The sequence below is a fragment of the Myripristis murdjan genome, chromosome 1, assembly GCF_902150065.1.
Source record: "Myripristis murdjan chromosome 1, fMyrMur1.1, whole genome shotgun sequence".
NCBI lineage: Eukaryota > Metazoa > Chordata > Actinopteri > Holocentriformes > Holocentridae > Myripristis > Myripristis murdjan.
In genome coordinates, this window is record NC_043980.1 from 29,654,798 (window position 1) to 29,675,735 (window position 20,938).

General features: G+C 42.3%; 3 protein-coding genes across 4 annotated transcripts in view; 2 read left to right on the forward strand and 1 right to left on the reverse strand.

The window, feature by feature from the left end:
* tsc2 (TSC complex subunit 2) overlaps positions 1-1,176 on the reverse strand; it is a 30,857-nt gene extending 29,681 nt beyond the window's left edge. For both annotated transcript variants that reach the window (XM_030062529.1, XM_030062547.1), the window contains exon 1: positions 1,013-1,176. The gene's annotated coding sequence lies outside the window, so the exon portion shown is untranslated. The remainder of the gene's footprint in view (positions 1-1,012) is intronic.
* Positions 1,177-3,014: 1,838 nt separating this feature from the next.
* On the forward strand, positions 3,015-8,402 carry nthl1 (nth-like DNA glycosylase 1). The gene is made up of 6 exons (XM_030058083.1): positions 3,015-3,314; positions 4,801-5,069; positions 5,158-5,328; positions 5,419-5,578; positions 5,763-5,868; positions 7,827-8,402. The coding sequence occupies exons 1-6, from the start codon at positions 3,056-3,058 to the stop codon at positions 8,140-8,142; spliced, it is 1,281 nt and encodes a 426-aa protein (XP_029913943.1). The 5' UTR covers positions 3,015-3,055; the 3' UTR covers positions 8,143-8,402.
* A 1,776-nt stretch (positions 8,403-10,178) lies between these two features.
* Positions 10,179-20,636, forward strand: nherf2 (NHERF family PDZ scaffold protein 2). The gene is made up of 6 exons (XM_030064944.1): positions 10,179-10,766; positions 11,282-11,587; positions 17,695-17,895; positions 18,585-18,738; positions 18,847-19,070; positions 19,192-20,636. The coding sequence occupies exons 1-6, from the start codon at positions 10,560-10,562 to the stop codon at positions 19,357-19,359; spliced, it is 1,260 nt and encodes a 419-aa protein (XP_029920804.1). The 5' UTR covers positions 10,179-10,559; the 3' UTR covers positions 19,360-20,636.
* Positions 20,637-20,938: the final 302 nt, after the last annotated feature.

The window sequence follows — 20,938 nt, forward strand, 5'->3', positions numbered from 1 at the left end:
ACGTCTCACCTCCAGGTATCTCAATGAAAATGGGTTCTGTGGGCACCCACAGGTCTCCTCTTTGCATACATGTCCACCTTATGCTAATCGAATGCAGTGTGGGCCACAGACCATGCAGCACAAATGTGTTCATTTGGAATATTGTAAAACGGCATATTTGCACAGACTGGGGCCGAAACAGTCTTGGAGTTGCATAAATTGGGTTTGACTGGAAAGCTGAGACTCAGTGAGCCTCATTTTATCATGTGTGATGATGTTAGCCCCCACAGTGGCAATTTCATTGTAGTGACACCACTTTTTGAAACTTGACATCACTGTATAAAATGACCTATTGTGACCTTTAAGATAATCACAGCCTCATGAAACTTTACAAACTAGAGGGCAATTTTTTAAAAAAAATCGCAGTAAACCGTGAAATCGAATCGGCACCTGAGTATCATGATAGTATCGAGCTGCGAGATGAGCATATGGTCCGAGCCCTGGGCATCAACAACTTGCACTCGTGCTGGACAAGTAAATAAACGTTAGCTAGGCACAACCGCCGCTCGAGACCTGAAGGGTTCAGACAACGACCAAAACAGCCTGTACATTTGTATCCCAGGGGGCAGGTTTGTCGCAACAAGAATTTGCAGTCATGTGTCTTGTGGACTTGAGAACGAGAGAGAGAGAGAGAGAGAGAGAGAGAGAGAGAGAGAGAGAGAGAGAGAGAGAGAGAGAGGCGGGGTGGGGAGGTATAAGCAGACAACGGCTGTTCTGTTTCGGATCAACAACAGCAGCAGCAGCATCCGTGCAAGGTAGCCTCGGGCCAGTCCAGCAAACCGCTGTTTTTGTAATGTCTGCCAACACAGACAAGACGAAATGCAACAGGGGAGACTGCACTGACTGTGCTGTCTGCAGCGGGGCTAGCAGCGGCGAGCCCTTAGCTAGGCTCTACACTGCCTGACATGGGCTAGCACTCTGGCAGTCAAGGTCTGGTAGCTTAAAAAAAACAGCCCCCTCCCCCGCCTCTCACCTTATCGAAGTTGTGTCGATATTTGGTGTCATTCAGTCGCAGTAAAGCTTGTAAGCAACCCGCCGAGCCGCCCGCTTCGGTGCATTGATATTACTCTGTATTTAGCCTGAACCGTGAACCTCTGAAAGCCTGCTCTCTCCCAAGCTCAGTCCTCCACTCCTCAACCGGATGACACACTAATGTACTGACAGGCACTTCCTACAAAAACACGTTTGCCGCGCTGGCTTATGGGAAATGTAGTCCTAAAAATCACAGAAACGCACCACACTGTACCGTGCTTCGTTCCCTGGTCTGTTCCTACCATTGAAAATATTTAAGTTTATGTATTTATGTTATGTTTAAAATGTTAATGTTTTCCATAAATTCCCACTAAACTGTCTTTACAAATATATATAATACAAAGAAGTGTCAGAAACAACATAGCAATACATCAAAGGTGAAGCAAATTATTGATTTAAAAAAAAAAAACTAATTTCAGCTTTACAATTAAAATAATTAAGGACACAAAAAGAAGCAAAGATTGTTTTAATATATACAAAGAAAAAAGGGGGGATACACTCCAATTATACAAAAAGTTTCTGGCAGTACATCTTCATAATGTTTAAATAGTTTGAAACTTTTTGTATTTTTAACTAATTTGAAGGATTCAATTATTTCATTTAATTCTGAAATAAAACTAGATTTATGTGTGTGTGTGTGTGTGTGTGTGTGTGTGTGTGTGTGTGTGTGTGTGTGTGTGTGTGTGTATTTACCTGTGAATAAAAAAATACAATTTAAAAAAATGGTGAAATATCCATGGGCAGGGTCATCGGGCTTTACATAATGAAAAAAATCAAACTGAAAAACTCCTTGTTTTTTTTTTTTTTTCAGCTTTGCAGAGAACATATTTCTTCATTTCTTCTTGTTCTTGCATATATATAGAGAGAGAGAGAGAGAGAGAGAGAGAGAGACAGAGAGAGAGAGATTTTTTTTTTTTTTTTGTCAGATGCGTTACTAGCTAATGTAAAGTCCCAGCAGTATCCCTACCATGTGCACGGGACTGGTTACCTAACCTTAGCTGTAGCAAACAGCAAAAGTTTCCACAGCACTGAAGCTCGTTTCTTATTGGTGTTAGCGGCCGCTGTGTGTGTGAGCTGTAAGTGGTACTTGGCCTTGGCAATGAATAAACATTTTAATAAACTTTAAATAACTATTGTGTATTAAGGGCTTCTTGAAAATACGAAACTAACACCTGATTGTGTAGGTCTGGTCTTACTGTTTGTGCAGTTTGGTCTTTTGCTTTCTTAAATGAACCCTAAATTCAGAAAGAAATGCTGAACAAAAAATGTCATTCGAAAATTTTTTAATACAATTTACTTACTTACTTACTTACTTGCTTGCTTGCTTGCTTGCTTGCTTACTTACTTATTTGCTGATTTTGCCTTTATATTTGTTGGATCATAGTTTTGTTAAGTGTTGGCAAAGAAAGTGTAATTAGTTCATTTTAATCTAATGTTTGTTTTGTGTTTTCTTTTAGGTCTAGCTGATATAACTCCCTTCCTATGACCTGAACCATAGATATGTATAATAAAGGCTAGACGTCTCGTCCGCACTGGCGGCCATCTTGCCACAGTCAGCTCGCTCACCCAACATTGTGTAGTAGTGGTGCATGTACTTTTTAAATAACCATAACTTGCTCAATTTTCTACCGAATTTCAAACGGTTTGGTTTGTTATAAACGTCAGAGGTGTAGTTATAACACTGCACTTATGGATAATTATGTTACACTTTCGGTCAAACATCCAGAATTGTAGCCACGTTCATAACGTTTGTAAGAAACCAAACCGTTTGTAAATCCGTCAAGATTTCAGCGAGATAAGAGTCTTTAAGTTTGTGCAGACCACTCACCTTCCCTCAGACCTCAGACTCCACCAGAGAGCTTGCCTGTGGTAAGATGGCCGCCGGCGATGACGTTAAAGACTCCGCCTCATGCTCCGCCGTAAGAAATCTATGATGCGTAAGCTCTTGTCACGTGACCAGAAGACGCTGGGTGATGCATCTCCCATGCAGCGGTGCATGAGGTTCGGTAATGCAGCCCGGAGAGTTATCATGACTTCTCCGTATTTCTTGCAGACTAGCTCCGTGGTAACTCGCAGTGGTAACCAAACCGTGCGCTGCGCACCTCCGACCTCCCTCAAATCCAGAATCACCAAGCAGCGGAGAAATGCGGAGCCAGCTTTCCCCGTCGCTGTGAAAGTGGAGGAGGAGGAGGAGGAGGCGAGTGTCTCACAGCCAAGATCTTCCGCACAGCCCTCATCGATAGGTAATATTCACGTAACTGTGTAAACATACTACTAGTGCACTTGTCCAAAAACTCAACGACCGTCTTGAATCACGGCGTATAACTTGTTCAGCTCAGTGCAACAGCTCTGCCATAACTTCTGCCTTTTAACAAAGTTTATAATGTTCAGTTTTTGTTGACCTTGTGGAGAATGGGGCAATGTAGTTATATGTTTATTATTGAGGTTGTAGTTTGCAGAGGTGTTGTACTGGACTACATTATATTGAGAGGTGTTTCTAATTTTTTGTCCTCCCTATTTATATACAATGAAGGGGACAGAATAGTAGAAACACCTCTCAGTAAAATGCAGTCCAGTACAACAGCACCACTCACTATGAGCTCAATGCCAAGCCCATAGTTTAGTGAACACCTCTATTACTGTGACAAAAAGAAAACCTGAGCATTATAGGCATCAGAAAAGTAAATTTTTTGGCAGAACAGATGGATTGTATTTGATTGTGTAGGTGGACCTGATAAAGTGGCCACTTAGTGTATATTCAGTAAGACTTGAAAGGCTTGACAGCCCCAAGCTGCCCACTGTAGGATAGGTGTAGAGTCAAATGGCTTTTGAGCCCTGTTCACAGATTTTACATGAACATTGTGTTTCAAATTAAGCTACCAGTAATGGTTAGTATTGGTTACACAGTTGGATCAAGGATAGGGATCAGTGATATTGGTTTTTTTTGCTGATATCCAAAATGCAGATGTTTCCTGCTCTTTTGGCCAGTTGCTGATGCCGATACAGATGAATGCACATATTTTTTCCTCCTAATTTCTGAGAACATCAAGTCTCTTTTCTCATGGAATTAGCATATTATTATGCCTAATCTTATCATGATGGCCCTCTGGCAGGTGCATACATAAAACACAATGCTTTTGAAAATGTACACATTCACTGGGCAAACTTATGTAAAATATATCATTCATTTTTATCTAACATTTTATTTAAAATGGTAAGATTTATCCTACTTAAACAGGAGGCACTTTACAATGGCCTTATTGACCAAACAGGCCTGAGCATCATCCAAACAGGCTTGGTTGATGCTTTCCATGAGATAATTCTGACAATAGCCACAACAAAGGCAAATTTAATTTACTTCACATATCAGCTTGTCATGTTGGCAGAATTTTTCATTTCAGGCTGATAGCAATATTGCATTTTAAAGGCAATATCTGCAAATACCGGTGAAGTGCCTATATTATCATGCATCACTAGTTGAGGATACGGTTAAGGTTAGTTAACTAAAACAGTTTGGCTAAGGTTAAGGTAATAGCATCTAAATGTGACCTTGGATCAACATCCATGGGCAATTCCATCCAGGAGCCTGCCACCTAGAGGCTTGGTGTTTCTTGCAAGAATAGGTGAACAATCATGGATTTACATGCAAATGCACAATTCATTTTCTCCATGCAAATTAATTCCCATGCTACTGTCCCCCTCTCACTCTTCATCTTTGTGCTCAAACAGGTGACTGCTCTGCACTCCATCCTCAGGCTAATGTCCAACCAAAAACAGAAACAGATTCCGTGCCCCTGGCTTCAGGAGGACGTAGAAAGAGGCAGCTGAAGGTGGAGTATGACAAGGATGAAGATGAGGGGCGAGTTAAGACGGAGCGTTGGGAGCCTCCTGAATGGAGGACACAATTAGACTACATCCGTGAGATGAGGAGCAGCCGTGACGCACCTGTAGATAACATGGGAGCACAGAAATGCTACGACACAGAGGTCCCTGCACATGTGAGTGGGACATCACACTGACTAAAAGTATGATTTCATGATCCAGCAGTTTAATTTAATCCATTTTGTTCGCTCTCTGTCCCTCCAGGTGAAACGTTTCCAGGTGCTGGTGTCACTGATGCTGTCCAGTCAGACAAAGGACCAGGTGACAGCAGCGGCCATGCAGAAGCTCAGAGCCCACGGCTGCACTGTGGAAAACATCCTCAGCACTGATGATGAAACTCTGGGGAAACTCATCTACCCTGTCGGCTTCTGGAGGGTAACACAGAAGATATTCTCTCCCTCTTTTTGTCTCTTTTGCTCTCTGTCTGTTACATCACCAAACTGACCCCTTGACACTGCATCCCAGAACAAGGTGAAGTATCTGAAGCTGACATCGGCCATGCTGCAGCACAAGTTTGGAGGGGACATCCCAGACAGTGTGGAGGGCCTCGTGTCTCTGCCAGGGGTTGGACCTAAGATGGCCCATCTGGCTATGGACATCGCCTGGGACCAGGTCTCTGGCATAGGTGAGCACACACACACACACACACACACACACACACACACACACAAACACACACACACAAACACAAACACAAACACACTAAAAAGCACAGTCAGTCTGTATCCACAGGTAATACATTTCAAAATTGTAACTGACTTGCATGTGTCTGTGTTTGTCTGTGCATTCTTACATGTTGGTGTGTGTAGGTGTAGACACACACGTGCATCGTATTTCCAATAGGCTGGGCTGGCACAGGAAGCCGACCAAGAATCCAGAGGAAACACGCAAGGCCCTTGAGGACTGGTTACCAAGGTAACAGCATCACTGATTCATTGTTGAACCCCATCACTTGATTAATCAGATCATCTGATTAATCCTAACCCAGGGTGGATCAAGGTGTCTTATAGAGATGCACCGATTGTAATTTTTTTGGCCGATTCTGATATCTGATTTTTTTCCAAGTCTGACTTGCCGATTCCGTTTTTCTTTTTAAGAACTGTAATCCAAACCACACAAATATTTTTTAACTTGTCTTTAATGAGAAATTCCCAAATCTCTACAAAATTTCAACAGGTCTCCGAACAAAAGAATAATATACACCAATTCTCAGTTATAAAATAATTATAAAAATTGCATTGTGCTGCTTCAGGTGTCTAATTAGGTTTGTCATTCTGAATGATTTTGAAGTTGATCCTCCACGGCTCAATTTACACTTGAAATTGCAAATTGCAAGTTTATTATCTTCTCCGCTTACAGTGAAATACTTCCACACCGCCAACATTTTGTGTGAATGATTGTCTGCACGTAACTGAACCATGTGCGGCGTACGAGTGTAATGCTGCATTCACATGAAATCCAACAGACCGTAGACGGCAACCCGGATGTCATTCAAGTTGACAAGAGCAGGACGAAAAGATTTGTGGAGGCCAGCAGAGAATAGCGGCAAAGGTGTTGATGTTTGTAAGCAATACGACATCACCACAGCAATACATCTACAAGCGTGTTTGGTTTTGCTGTCCTGCTGTTCCGTCGGACTCCCGTGCTGTCTTCTGCCGGATTCCATGTGAGCACAGCATAAATGTTACCGGTACACAGTCAGCTAAACTCAGGCTGACCGGTTGATCACTGGCCTTGACCGATCGAGCAAAAAAATCTGCTGATTCCGAGCACAGGCCGATCGATTGGAGCATCTGTAGTGTTCTATACTAAGTATTCCACATACACTTTGTTGACCGAAAGTAGGTGACAAGTAAAAAGTCTGACCTTTTAAGTAATAAAAGTAATATTACATGTTTTTATTATGAGACCTGTAGATTCATAATAAATCTGATTTTACATGGTGCAACTAAAACATCCCATCAACTCAGTGGAACCTAATTTAGTTGGAGTTTCATTGAAGAATCTGATCTGATCCAGTGAAAATCATGACCTGCATGGAAGCTGCATTTTGTGATGTTAGACTTAAGTTAAAAAGATGAGCAACCACATGTCCAGCCGCTGCACAATGATTTTTTAACTGTATACAGTCTCCCATAACCCATCATATTCACTTTCCATGGGAACTAGGCAAGTAGTTCCTGGTAGTTTGAAAGAGTGTATGTGGTTTTTCTGTCTTATTTTCTGTAAATGTTGCCAATATGCTAAACACAACTTGATCAGCCAGGGCTGTGCTTACTGGACCCATCCTAACAATATTTAGTTGTCAGCACAAGGTTAGGGTTACTTCTGCCCCATCTCTAGCAATGTTTAATCTCACCACTAGGAGGCTCCAGTGTCTTATTTTTGAAAAGGCAGTCATTAATCAGTGTGACACACCACTTTTTAGGCCATCCTCACCTAGTTGGATCCAGCAAAAACTACCATTCTTAGCCATATATCATGTAAGATTATTTTACTAACTACAGCAAGTTGCCATTTTCTCACTTTTGAGATAAAAGAAGTTACCTACTATCACTCATCACAGTGTATGTTAAAGTGCTAACGAGCAACACTGGAGCAAACAATGTACTGGGAACATAATGGATGATTTTGGCAGCCATGTTCAAGCAATTCTAAGGGTAAGCTGAACACTAGATCACTTTCACTGTAACAAAAACAAAGGAGGATCAGTGATCTCACAGAAGCATTCACATTAGCTAATTGGGAGACTTTGTAAAATAATAACAGAGAAAAATATCTAATGTCCTGCTCTGTTCTCCATTCTGTCGCCACTGCACTGCAAATGTCAAAATCCTGAGCCTCTAACACCTTTCTGTTGCCACGTGATGCAGGGAGCTGTGGAGTGAGATCAACTGGCTGCTGGTTGGCTTCGGCCAGCAGGTGTGTCTGCCTGTCAGCCCTCTCTGCTCCATGTGTCTGAACCAGCACAGCTGCCCCTCTGCCCACCGGGCCTCTCCAGCCAAGCATCCAAAGGTTCGCTCGCCACGCTCCCCACACTCTCCTACCCCATCCTCCTCCTTCAAATTGAAAACGGAGACTGGACCTGAATCTGCTGTCAAAGATGAGACAAGGACGGAGGAGTCACCACCTGCACTCATCACCCCCACCATTCAAGGAAGGAAGCCCAGAAGCAAGGTTGACCATTGATAAGAGCGGACTCAATTATCACACTGGTGATTGTCTGAGGTTTAGACATCAAACATCAGCCGCACCATGTACACGCACAACACTAACAAACAACATACCTCAGCTCTACACTAATGTAGATACATAGCTCCTTTTAGCACTGGACATTATTTAACACTTTGGTAGAGCATTATACATCTTGTATCAAATTGTATATTTTTTTTATTGTAACCATTTCTAGTATTTCTTACAAAATAAAAAATACATGTACTGAAAATGGAGATGAGGATTATGATGTTCTGTTCAGGACTGCCTTTGATGTGATTAGACAGAGTTTACCTAATGCAATTTGAGAAGTCACCAAGTGCCACGGACCTACAGCCTTATCACAGTGCCTTACCGTGTGTGCTCATCCGAAGAAATATACTGCAAATATTTTGTTAGGACTTAATAGTGTCTAATACTTGGACTTAGAAGTATGTAACAACACAACGCAATGGCACACAAAATGTATTGTGTTAGTTTTCAGTACTGTAACTTGAATATGCTAAACTTTACAATTCCAGAGTCTGTTGCGTAACACCTTGGGATTTTGCAAGGGTCGATATAAAACTGGAAAGCCAGAATAAATAATACATTTCTATGGAAACTATTGGTTTCAAACATTAGTGTTAATGAAAAGCATGAATTATTTTGAGTAGGCAGCAAGTTGCTTACTGCTCAAAATTTTCATCACAGACCCAACCTGTGCGCAGGTATCCTTATTTCTGCTTTAATTTTCTGATCTTCCAGCACCTTACACAATGATCTGAGCCGGGTGGAGCGGTAGTACTCCTACATCATAGACTTTACCTGACATGACAACTTATCACCTCAGGCACAACATGATATCAGTAAACAGAGGGTAAATGTCATATTACACGGCAGCTCTGATGAAACTGTGTTTGATGTACCTGATTTCATTAATAATAGTTCACTTTATCTACGCATTGTGGTGTCACAACGCATAGATGAAGCATCAGATTTTCATTAGCACATAGTGTTATATGCTCTGAATACTAGGCCTATACCTTTCCATAGTTTAATCATGTAAATATTAATGCACTAGAGTAAATCAATTATAAAATGTTACCCTGGTATGGTTTGTATGGTAGTGTGCTGAACCTTTTAAGTATTCTTTAAGTTATTTTGGCACACAGCAAATGCCCTGGGATGATTTACTGGATGACCCATAAAGACTCCTCATGAAAAATACTCGAGTTAAGGAAATACAACTTTGAATTGGACACATGCAAGTTTATTAAATTTACAGGCTAGTTATCCTTCTGGTAATACTTTATAAATAAAGTATTTTGTACCACTCAAAGTACTTTTAACTGTTAACCAGGAAAAGTCAACTACTCACGTTTGCTTCACATTCACATGGCTGTATGCATTCACACCTCTCCTGTAGCTGCTGGGGTTTTAGTGCTTTGCTCAACAGCATCTGCACTTAGTTGTGGTGCATTAATAATCTGATAATTTATACCTGGGTGGGGAATTTTTTAAAACACCCTGCTGTGGCCACAACTATCTGAGTGCACTTGACGCAGTCTTGAGCTCAGTTTATTGTGTGGATATTCCATTTAACAAGCGGCTCTGCCCTGGGCTAAATTTACACTCTGATCAAAGACCTGATCGTCCTCTATGGCTGGAGCATCTTTATTGGATTAATGTTGGATAAATGTATTGGCCTATTTTTAATCACGTCTGACCATAAACATCAAGACAGCCATGGGAATTTTGTGAAATATTAAATGTCCCTAACCTTTGTCAATCTACCCGCTTATACAGACAGCGCATGTGGAAGACCGGTCTTTTCAATTGGGAACTTCTTAGAAACAGAGAGAAAGCAGGAAAAAGAAGGGAAAACTTGACTTAAATCTGTCGACGAATCCACCCCAGCCGCGCTATCGTTTTTCCCCTCTTCTTTGGACACGGAGCAGTTGCGTCATCAGGTGCGCAGGAGGGGGACGCAGCGGCACCTGTTGCCGTTGTCTCTTCGCCGTCTCACCGGGTCGGACCGGACAACACACGCCCATTTGACGAGAGAGAATTAAGAGAGTTACGTGCGAGGAACAGCTTTCTAATCTCTGATCTCTTGGATTATTCCTCCGATGTAGCCCGCGGGAGGTAACTCGGGTCCGCGTCTTTTTGGCTACTACTTTACGCATACCTCCACTCTGTTTATCGCTTCATAGTCGAACTCCTATCACTTTCAGGATGGATTAAACACTCATTCGTTTTTAACCACTTTGGATCTTTTGGAACATGACAAACGATGATCTGTTGCTCACTGAAGTGCGCAGTCGTGCCTTGGAATAACAACAAGCGACTTTCCAAACACCTGATCTCTTGAGAAACACTTTTGACCTGCTTTCCCTTTTGACGGGGCCGGGATGGAGAGCGAGCTGAGGCCCAGGCTTTGTTTCCTTACCAAAGGAGACCACGACTATGGGTTTCACCTGCACGGTGAGCGGAATAAAGGAGGACAGTTCATCAGAAAAGTGGAGCCCGGCTCCTCTGCAGACCTGTCGGGGCTGCGACCTGGGGACCGAGTGGTGGAGGTGAACGGGGAGAATGTGGAGCATGAAACACACCACGAAGTGAGTGGTTCACGAAATCTTTTATATATGTATATAGAGAGAGAGAGAGAAGGAGTGTGTGTGTGCACCGTATTACTAATGTTGTGGGGACGTAAACCTGTTCACACAGTCATGTCACTTCCCTTATGGGGACAAAAAATTAAGTCCCCTTAGTGAAAATCATTAATTTTAGTGGGAGGATTTGATTTAAAAGTATGCTAACTTCAGGATTAGTTTAAGGTTAAGGTCAAGATTAGGATTAGGCAGGGAGTGGTTAGGGTTAAGGTTAGGGTTAGGCAGGGAGTGGTTAGGGTTATTAAGGTTAGGGTAAGTCTCTAGGAAATGAATGTAAGTCAATGTAATGTCCTCTGAAGTGATGGAAAAATGAGTTGTGCAATAGATCAGTGGGTGTTTCTGAAATGTAAAGATGCTTATAGTAAGGGTCAGTTATGGGGGAAACAACCTGCACACCAAACTAACCCCCCACCCCCCATCTCTTTCTCTCCCTCTCTCTCTCTCTCTCTCTCCCTCTCGAGGTGGTGAGTCGTATCCGCGCAGTAGACCACCGCACCAGGCTGTTGGTGGTGGACAGGGAGACAGATGACTACCTCCGCAGCCGTGGTTTGGCCTGTACAGAGGAGCTGGCCATTGAGATGGGGACCTTCTCACCCAGACCCACCCCCTCAACCTCACCCATACCTCGAGAGAATGGATCCGCCTCACCCAAAGATGTGCTGTCCCGCTTACTGAACCCCCCAGCCGCAAACTCGCCCACTCACTTGTCCACATACAGGAAAGCCAAGCGATCCTCAGTGACTTCAAGCACGGCGACTGACACAGAGGTAAGGGTCAACATGGCACGTGTAGACCCACACAAATGGGACAGGTGATCTTGGACTAATTAGAGTCAATAAATACTTAAACGCCCATTCTTGAGAATCTGACTAACATAATTTCCCCCTAATGACAAAAAAGTCAATCATTAATCATTATAATTTTGATGATCGGTTGTATTACTCATTTATTGAGAAAAGCAAAGCTGCATGGGTTAACTGAAAATCTATAAATAGAGGTCAAAATAGAACTCACTGCATAACACGTGGGCAGACAAATTCAGAAAAGGTATATTATATGTTAAAGAAGGTGACAAGCTGATTGAAATAATTTACTCCAACATTCCCTGTACAGTTTATTCAAACAGAATAATCACAGTACTAACGTCACACAGTGCGCCAACATGTTCATGTCATAAAATCAATGAGAAGATTCATACAGTTCTATGAACAATATGCATTGATATAAGTGGTGAGAGAATCAATACAGAGAAATAGAGTAATGAGAAAAAGAACACTGTGATACTCAGCTGCATCAGTTTTTATTTAATTAATTATTTATTTTACAGTTATGATAAAATGACACCTTTAGGATTTTTTTCAGGATTTTTTTTCTTCTGTACTGGCTCTGATAACTTACTGTGATAGGGAATTTCATTACTTTTGACAAGTCATAGACAAAATCAAAAATTATACATAGATTAACTGACAGTGAAAGTATTTGTCGGTTACAGCCCTAATATCTCCATCAGGGCAGAGTCCATCTTCTAAACTGGAGGTAGATAGTTACTGTGTCACTGTGTTACCAGGATGTGACAGTGAGTATCTACTCTCGTACCTGAAGCCTAATCTGGACTTACTTACTGGCTGACTGGCCGGCCGGCTTGCTGGATCCAGTCCGGCAGCAGGGCATCTGGGACTCTGAGACACAGATTAAACCTGCCTGGACTGCTGTTGATCATGTCAGTCCACACACACTCACCAAAGACCCCCAACCACGTCTATGTAATAGCACTGCATTTTCCTTTCACTGTAACGTCTCTTTCCCATCAAAACTGGGACTCAAATCTTGCTTGATGCATGTTAGGTTGAAAGAAGTCTCTGCATGGTTTAAGAACTATATTTTGAGTGACAGTGTAGTTACAGTAGTTTGAAAGGATTTGTCAATTTCCTTTGCTGCAGCTGTAGGATTAATTTCCTCTCATTATCACTAGGGGTGTTAATCACAAGCTTCGTCACAATATGGTATTATATAGATTCTTTGGACAATGATACAATATTTGCCGGTATCACAAAATCAGCTCTGAAACTATTTTGATTTGATCAATTCAGGGGTCTACGATAGATATTAGATAATATCATTATACTCATTTATCATAATCAGTTACATTACAGTGTATTTGATCTTACACTGACATTGTTTTCACATGGCATGTGACCTGTGAGTTGACCCGTCTTTTCTCTGAAATCCAAAATATTTCGACAATGCTGATTTATTCTCGAGAGTAGAATAGATATCCTTATTGTCTTTTTCTTGGATGCTGGCTGTAGCTGCCATTATTAGTGACACAGACATGCCATGGGAATCTCAAAATAAAGGTGCATCTCTAAGATGATATGGATCAATATTTTCACTTGGTATTGATTATATTTAATCATTGATCATGAGACTGATATATCAATTCAGACTGATGTATTGTCACACACCTAATTATCAGATGGTCATCTCTTTGAACATCAGTGGTTGCAATTTCACTGACTTTATTTACTGCCAGAAATGTACTGTTGGTATTTAATATCAAATCGAATTGCTGTTTTTAAATAGGAGATTTGACAAGAGATTTGAAGATTTGATTACAACAATCGACATGGTTGCAACACTCAAAGCGTACGACTTTGCTTTATATCCAGTTTTTGTAAAGCAGGAGCTTCTTAAAACGAGTCACAAAGACAAGCCTGTACTATTTACTCTGAGAAGTAACGATCTGAGGAGTCTTCTTGCTCAGATTTCTGCCTTCAACAGTCAGATTTGTCGGGGGAACCGGACTAAAGCTCAGTAGCAGACAATGGCTGCTCCCAACTGTCCAACTTGAGGTGCAGATGATATCGCTTTACTTGAGGTTGAGTAGATTTTGTAATGAAAGCGGGCTTTGAGCGTCTGCTGGGAAAAGTGAGGGACTAGAGAGGACTGGGAGGGATCAGATTTTAAGATAACATTGCTGTGTAATCGGACCCTTTGCAAGGCTAATAGCTGTATAGTTTATTTTGGTCTTGGAACACACAAACACAATCACATACACTCACAAGCTCACCTCAGAGCAGGTAGGCAGATATCATGGTAAGAATCAAGCTTTGGTTTGCTAACACAGCTTTGTCACACACACTCAAGCACATAAATGCACATGCAAATACACACAAACACGCTGAAATGCTTAAATTTACTAGCCACTGTGCACGACCCAATGAATCCAACGTGTCCAAAAAGTGCCAACTAGACCCATATGTTCTCAGTGTTGTCTGCTTTCCAAATGGTTGTAGAAATAACTGCTGGAAGAGATTGAGCGCAGTGTTTGGGCTCCAAACAACATGGGCCAGTGGCTCACGTCAAACAGGCACCTGTTTAGCTGAAGGCAGGATAAATACAGGCTGGCCCTTGGCTGGCCATCACAGCCCTGTTTCTCAGTCTGCGACAAACAGCCTGGAGTACAGCATGTGGAAGAGAGGAAATTTGGTCGGGACGCTTAACATACCTGCACAAAATTCCATTCATGGTGTTGTAATTGAGAATATCCACTTACAGACATTTTCAGTGAATGTCATGCAAGCAATTATTCCTCTGCTTCGGTGCCTCCAGTTACTAAATTACAATGGCATGTGTATACTTGAGACAGAAGGAAAGATTCTCATGTAGACACACAGTTAACCTGTCACCTCTTTAGTGGAAAGCTGTTGTTCAACCTACATAGCTAAAAGTTATATAAAAACATTTTTTTCTCCATATTGGACAGGACAGTAACACGCACACACACATATTTGATATTGTTTGAAACCTTTGGATCACCACTAGAATTTAAAATACAAGTTCTGTGGGTTTGTACAAAGTTCAGGGGTGCAGCATGCATTTTTAACAGACCAAGAGATGAGACCAGCAGAGCTGAAAATGCTTAATAGTGCGAGACTGACATGCAGAATGTTTGTTGGATTCTCAGCTATCACTGTTTTTTCTGGTTGTATTTTATCTCTAGCCCTTCCATGCGATGGTTAACACCTCTGACACCTTGTGCTTTTCATTTATCTGCACAATACACAAAGAAACACACTGAGATATGCAAACTGTCTCTGCTTCTGTCTCTTTCTTGTTGCCATTCACAGTCACACTGTTTCACACCTAAATACAGGCGTGATTTCATTGTTCCATGATCGTGTGATGGTGGCAGACACCCATATAGTCTTACAATTACAAAAAAAAAAGTTGGTTGCTGTCCCAACTACATAACAGTCTGGCTCGGCCACATGCAAATGCACACACACACGCGCACACACACATGTGCTCACACACAAACACATGCACGCACCACGTAGGCACTATTCTAATAGCGTCACTATCCTCCCTGGTTTTCCCCAAAAGTTTGAGGCAAAAGTGTTACGTCATTTATTCCTTGTTACAGTCACTGATAGTCAGTGATCTTTAAAGGAACAATTCATCCAAAATACAAAAAGATATCTTCCCCACGTATTCCTAATGTAGTTTATCCACCCAGACAAGTTTCTGTGTGATTTGGTGAGTGTTCCAGTCTGTCTCCCTTCACTCCAATACAATAGGTTTGGATGGGGAATTTGTCAGTGGAGTTCAAACTGTTTATATGTAAATGTGAATACTCACCAGCAGTGAATACTCACTTTCTGAAACAGTGGCACAGATAACACAGAGGATATACAGAGTTTTGTCGGGAGCTATTCCCTGCCACAGAACACCGACAAACTGTGTCTCTTCACATCTAATTTGTACTGACTGAGGGGGGATGGATACAGTTTACCCACCCAGCCCCAGGAGACATGCAGGGAAAATCACAACAATCTGGAAAATTCAACAAATCACAAATCAAATAGATTACACCAGAAGTAAATGGGAGGATGTATTTTGTTTTGTATTTTGTGTGAACTACCCATTTATCAAAAACTGTCAAAACTGTTAAAACACTTGAAAGATTTAAACACAAGAGACCTGATGACTGTGATACTGTCGACTGATGCTTGGACTGACTTGATTACCATGTTTGTTACATAGAAAACCTTTCTGTACGGGGAAATCCCACCCTAACACCAGCTGATCGGGGCTGACATGAAACAGGGATCTTCAAAACCAGCAGGAAGACACAGTTGGTGACCCATCGCCACAACCTGACCTGTCACCATGACATTCTGTTGCCAAGGCAGTTTGTTCCATTGCCTGTGCTCGCATCCTGGCATGCAGACAGGGATGTACTCTGCTGCACCGACAGGCATATGCACACTGATACACAGGCTCTTGCAAACACACACACATAGACACACACTCAGCCCTGTGGATACTCTCCATTATCTCTGCCTGGCTGTACGGTGTGTGCTTTTTTGATGGAGCAGTAAGAACAGAGAGATCTGACTCGCTCTGCACTCAGATGATGGTGCAGTCAGTGAGGTGTTACTAGACAGTGACTGTGCAGGGCGCGATGAGAGCACAGACACAGCCAGCATGTTTCTGTTGGCTCAGGTGAGGTCAGGCAAGTGAGTCACGCAACGTATTGATTCTTGTCACTGGCCATCAGAGTCAAGGTCCATCTTAATGTCTCTTTGCCAGATCCAATTACACTCAGCTCTGAGACCCCTGGCTTATCCTGGCAGCCACTTTCTCCTGCAGGGCTTACAGCTAAGGAAATTCATCCCCATATTACCAAGTGTTATACGGGTGGTTATACGGGTGGTTACTATTAAGTACCATCACTGCTTTATCGTTACATAACAGTTGCGTACTGAAAAACACGTTTCTGCAGGCCTCATAAATGTAGTGTGAACTTTTTTTTCTCTCACTGCAGTTGTTCTTCTTCCTCTTCTTCTTCTTTTTTAAGCACAATGCAAAATCACAGTGAACAACACTGCTTTTGATTAATAACCAGAACAGCCTGTGTGGTGCTTTCTGGCTTCTTTCTGTCCCTAGCAATGTTAAATGTCACCACTGGGAGGCTCCACTATCTTATTTCTGTAAAAAGTCAGTAAGCCAGTGAGTGACATAGGCCTACCAGTTACTAGGCCTTTAGCGGCCGTCTGTCAATAACATTAGGCCTAATAACTCATTTTTCTACAAACCACAACTTTGCACAACCTTTATAGAACTTAGGCAAAAGTCCCATTCAGCTTATTCTGTCAGTTGTTGACATAAACTGTATATTTAAACATAAAGGTGCATTATGCAAAATTGTCAACGGCTGATTTCGGTGAGAACCTTGAGACTCGAGTGGCAAAAATGTTGAATAAACATGTAATCTATCAGTTAGTTGGTTAATGATGTCACTAGAATTTAAGCCTGTGCTCAGACCAAACGTGAAGCGAATTTTTCACTTGGCGCAATTACATACAAAGTAAATGCAAAGACACAAATAAATGCAAATTTGCAGTGGGCAATGCAAATAACATAAATAACATGACACGAGTGACATGAATTTCGCATATTCGTGTTGCGTAATCGTATTTGCGTGAGTTGAAATTTTTCAACTCAAGCAAAAATTTCGAGTCTGTTTTCATGTGAGTAACGCGAGTCAAAAAATGGTTTCACGTTTGGTCTGAACATGCAATTAACGGTTCCTTCTTAAATCAAGGGAAATACCTTTACATAGTGTACCTTAAAAAAGAAGAATCTGAATTGTGAGTTAATTCATTTTGTTCAAACCAAACTAATATAAACTGAACTGTAGCTTAAAACTGAGGCACAAGGTGAACTGTGAAAACACCGCTACTCCCCTAACAGACATGTTTCACACTCTGTTATGACAGGATCCTGAGAGGTTGGCTTCAGTGTTACAGTATTACAACGTTCCTCTCTTGTGCCTCTCTTACTTTGTACGTCTTATTCCCCTCCCTAGTTGCCGGCGGAGCCATCACCAGAGTCACCAGAGGCGACAGTGGAGCTCCTCCCCCGCCTGTGCCACCTGCTGAAGGGGGAGCAAGGCTACGGCTTCAACCTGCACAGCAACAAGACACAGGGAGGACAGTTTGTCCGCTCTGTGGACCCCGGCTCAGCTGCTGAGAGAGCAGACATCCGGCCCGGAGACCGGCTTGTGGAGGTACACACACATACATCATTAATACTAGATATGAAATGATTCACCCACGTCAGCTATACATTTTAGGGGAATATTAGGAAAAACAATGCCACCATCCCCCAAATTAATCAGATTTGCACACAGATTTGAAGGGTGAGTGGATTACAGTAGATTATCTGGACTCAGGCGCTAATCCAGACAAGTTGTTTCGAGGAGAAAGGCCAAGAAGACAACAAGGGGTAATCTTGCACACGGGTATAGAGGAGGAGCTTGTTCCAGTTTGTGTGTCTTCACGCACACTTCCCTGTTACAGGTTTGTCGTCTCTCTATACAGTTCCCCCTATAGTAGATATACTGTTAAAGAAAAGACAGGAAGCAGGGTCATGCAAATCCCCGTACTCAAATCACTGATCCTTAACTATCTGATTTTTGTTACTGAGGCAGTACACACCTCCTGCTGGTCCTACAGTGTTACTGTAACGTCCTAATCCATGACACCCATCTGTCGTGTCTCTCACCCTCCATGTCTCCACCTCTTTCCGTTTTCCTCCTTCATCTCCACCTGCCTCTGCTTCCTTTGTCCTCCTTCCTCCCTTTCCTTACTGCCTCAACCACCTAGTCAGTACACACACGCTGCCTGTCTCTGTCTCCTCTGCCGGCTTGATCGCCTCCTGTGTCTCACTCTCTGTCCCTCTCTCTCTCTCTCCCAGGTGAACGGAGTCAACATCGAAGGCCTGAGGCACTCGGAGGTGGTGGCGATCATAAGAGAAGGAGGGCAGGAAACGCATCTGCTAGTGGTTGACCAGGAAACTGATGAGCTCTTCCGAACACTGGGCATCCAGCCCACCAGCAGCCATGTTAAAGGTCAGATTGCGCACACACACACACACACACACACATGCGCTCACACATGCACACAATAATCCCTCTATTCTCAGTCTTACGCTGCTTTCATGCCTTGCTCTCTCACAGAAGTCTATGTAGATGAGCCGGCAATCACAGACAGCGCGCCGCTCACCCCGTCTCCGACCACTGACCTCCCCAGTGCAGATCCACCGGTCATCAACGTCACGCTGTCAGAGGCGCCAATCACAAACAGCCCCCCAAAATCGCGGACCAATGGAAGCTCAGCATCCCAGTCCTCGAGGAGTTCCACCACTCAGTCAGAATTCAGCAGCTCGGATATGAGCATACAGGTGAGACAGGAGCTGTGTGTAAGAGAGAGAGAGAGAGAGAGAGAGAGAGAGAGAGAGAGAGAAGAGTAGAAGAAATGAAAGGGGCGAGTCTGTGCATGAAACTTCTGCTTGTGTGTTGAAGGTCCCAGATGAGGACGAGAGACGCGTGTCAGACCCCTTCCTGGACAGTGGCCTACGTCTGAGTCCCACTGCTGCCGAGGCTAAAGAGAAAGCCCAAGCCAGGCGCCATAAGAAGAGAGCACCCCCTATGGACTGGAGCAAAAAACAAGAGATCTTCAGCAACTTCTGAGGAGAGAGGGCAGAGAAGAGGAGGAGGCCGTAAAAGGAGAAAAGAGAAAAGGATAGACAATGATGGGATCTTACATTGTGATTTTCTGCAGTATATCCCACGGTCGACAATCATGCATTTCAGATGACTGGCATGCCGACATCTTGCATAAGCAGGGACAAGGAAAGATTTTCTAGATGCATATTTTATCTCTAAAGACAAAGACATTATTTGTGGCTGTTGAAATAATCATACACCACAAAACAGGAATTAAAACAGGACATCATTAATAGGTAGACCATCTACTGGGAGACTGAAAGAAGTAGTGCCTAGTTAGTACACAGTATTTCATATGATTAAGTCATAGTCATGTCAGAGCCATGTGTAGTCAGTATCTGTAGCAGCCTATACATACTCCTGTAGGCCAGTGTCAGCAACGGTACAAGTGATGTTATTTGTAATTTGTCTGATTTTGGCTGGACGTTGTCATTTTTTGGTTTTGTTTTAGACTGTTACTACATTCCATTTTTTGGAGGTTTCAGTAGCTTCATTTTATTTCAATTTACAATTAGTTCCTAAGAACTGAGTCCTGCATTTGTTCTCTTTCTGCCTGCATGTTTGCTTTTTGCTTGTCAGTCATTTAGCATGACACTTTTAAAATGTAAATAAAGAGGAAAAAAGGAGAGGCATAAGTTATAAAATGTGGTTTGATCATCAGCACACTTCCCATGGTTCAGTTTATATATGTTAGAATAATTTCATTTTTTAAGACAGTTTCACTTGAGACAACGTTTAGCTATAAACATTTGCCTCCAATAAGTGCATGTCCAGGAATTTTCCAACAAATGCACGGTCAAACGTTTTCATAATGAGAAATTAAATATCAAGACAGAATGAGTAATCTCTTCATGTTTTCAGGATATTTTCCCAATTACAGCTAGTGCAGATAGTTACTGTGTGATTTGATGAAGTTTCCAGTATGCTGTGGTCTTTCCTTATCTCCAGGCACCCCAGTACAATAGGGCTCCTTGAGTATTCATTTGTGGAGCTCAAATTGTCAAAAATTTACATGCAAACAACTCAGCAACAACATCTTTTTCCAAAAACAATGGCACAGTCCTCAGAGGCAAAGAATTTGAGTGGGAATTATTTCCTGCCAAAGAACACCAGCGAACTGTATCTATCCACCCCCAACAAGTGTGAATTAGGCAAATAGATAGAGTTTGTCAGTCTTCTTCAGTTTCAGTAGAATGGACACCTTGCCAAATCACACACAAACTATCTGGATGGATAGACTGCACTAGGGGTCAGGACTGTGTTCAAAGGAGCGCTAGGTGCTAACACCTTTCCACTTTTTTTTTCTTTTTTTTTTTAATGTAAACCAGTTGCAACTGGTTGATCTTCGGCATGTATTTTTCCACTAGTTTGATTTTCATTGGTTGATTCAGCCACAAATTAGCACAAGGTCCTGAGTGTGTTATTGTTATAAATCAAAACATAAAGATTGGGATTTATATAACTAAATAAATATGTGACAGCATTACATCAGTAAAGACATCCTCCTAAAAGGTGTGTTGGTATAGGCAGTTAAGATGCTTTG

Coding starts and splice junctions, on each gene's coding strand:
- nthl1 (XM_030058083.1), top strand. CDS start 3,056: ATGCAGCGGTGCATGAGGTTCGGTAATGCAGCCCGGAGAGTTATCATG. Junction 3,315..4,800: donor CGCACAGCCCTCATCGATAG/GTAATATTCACG, acceptor GTGCTCAAACAG/GTGACTGCTCTGCACTCCAT. Junction 5,579..5,762: donor GGACCAGGTCTCTGGCATAG/GTGAGCACACAC, acceptor TGGTGTGTGTAG/GTGTAGACACACACGTGCAT.
- nherf2 (XM_030064944.1), top strand. CDS start 10,560: ATGGAGAGCGAGCTGAGGCCCAGGCTTTGTTTCCTTACCAAAGGAGAC. Junction 10,767..11,281: donor AGCATGAAACACACCACGAA/GTGAGTGGTTCA, acceptor CTCCCTCTCGAG/GTGGTGAGTCGTATCCGCGC. Junction 17,896..18,584: donor CCGGAGACCGGCTTGTGGAG/GTACACACACAT, acceptor TCTCTCTCCCAG/GTGAACGGAGTCAACATCGA.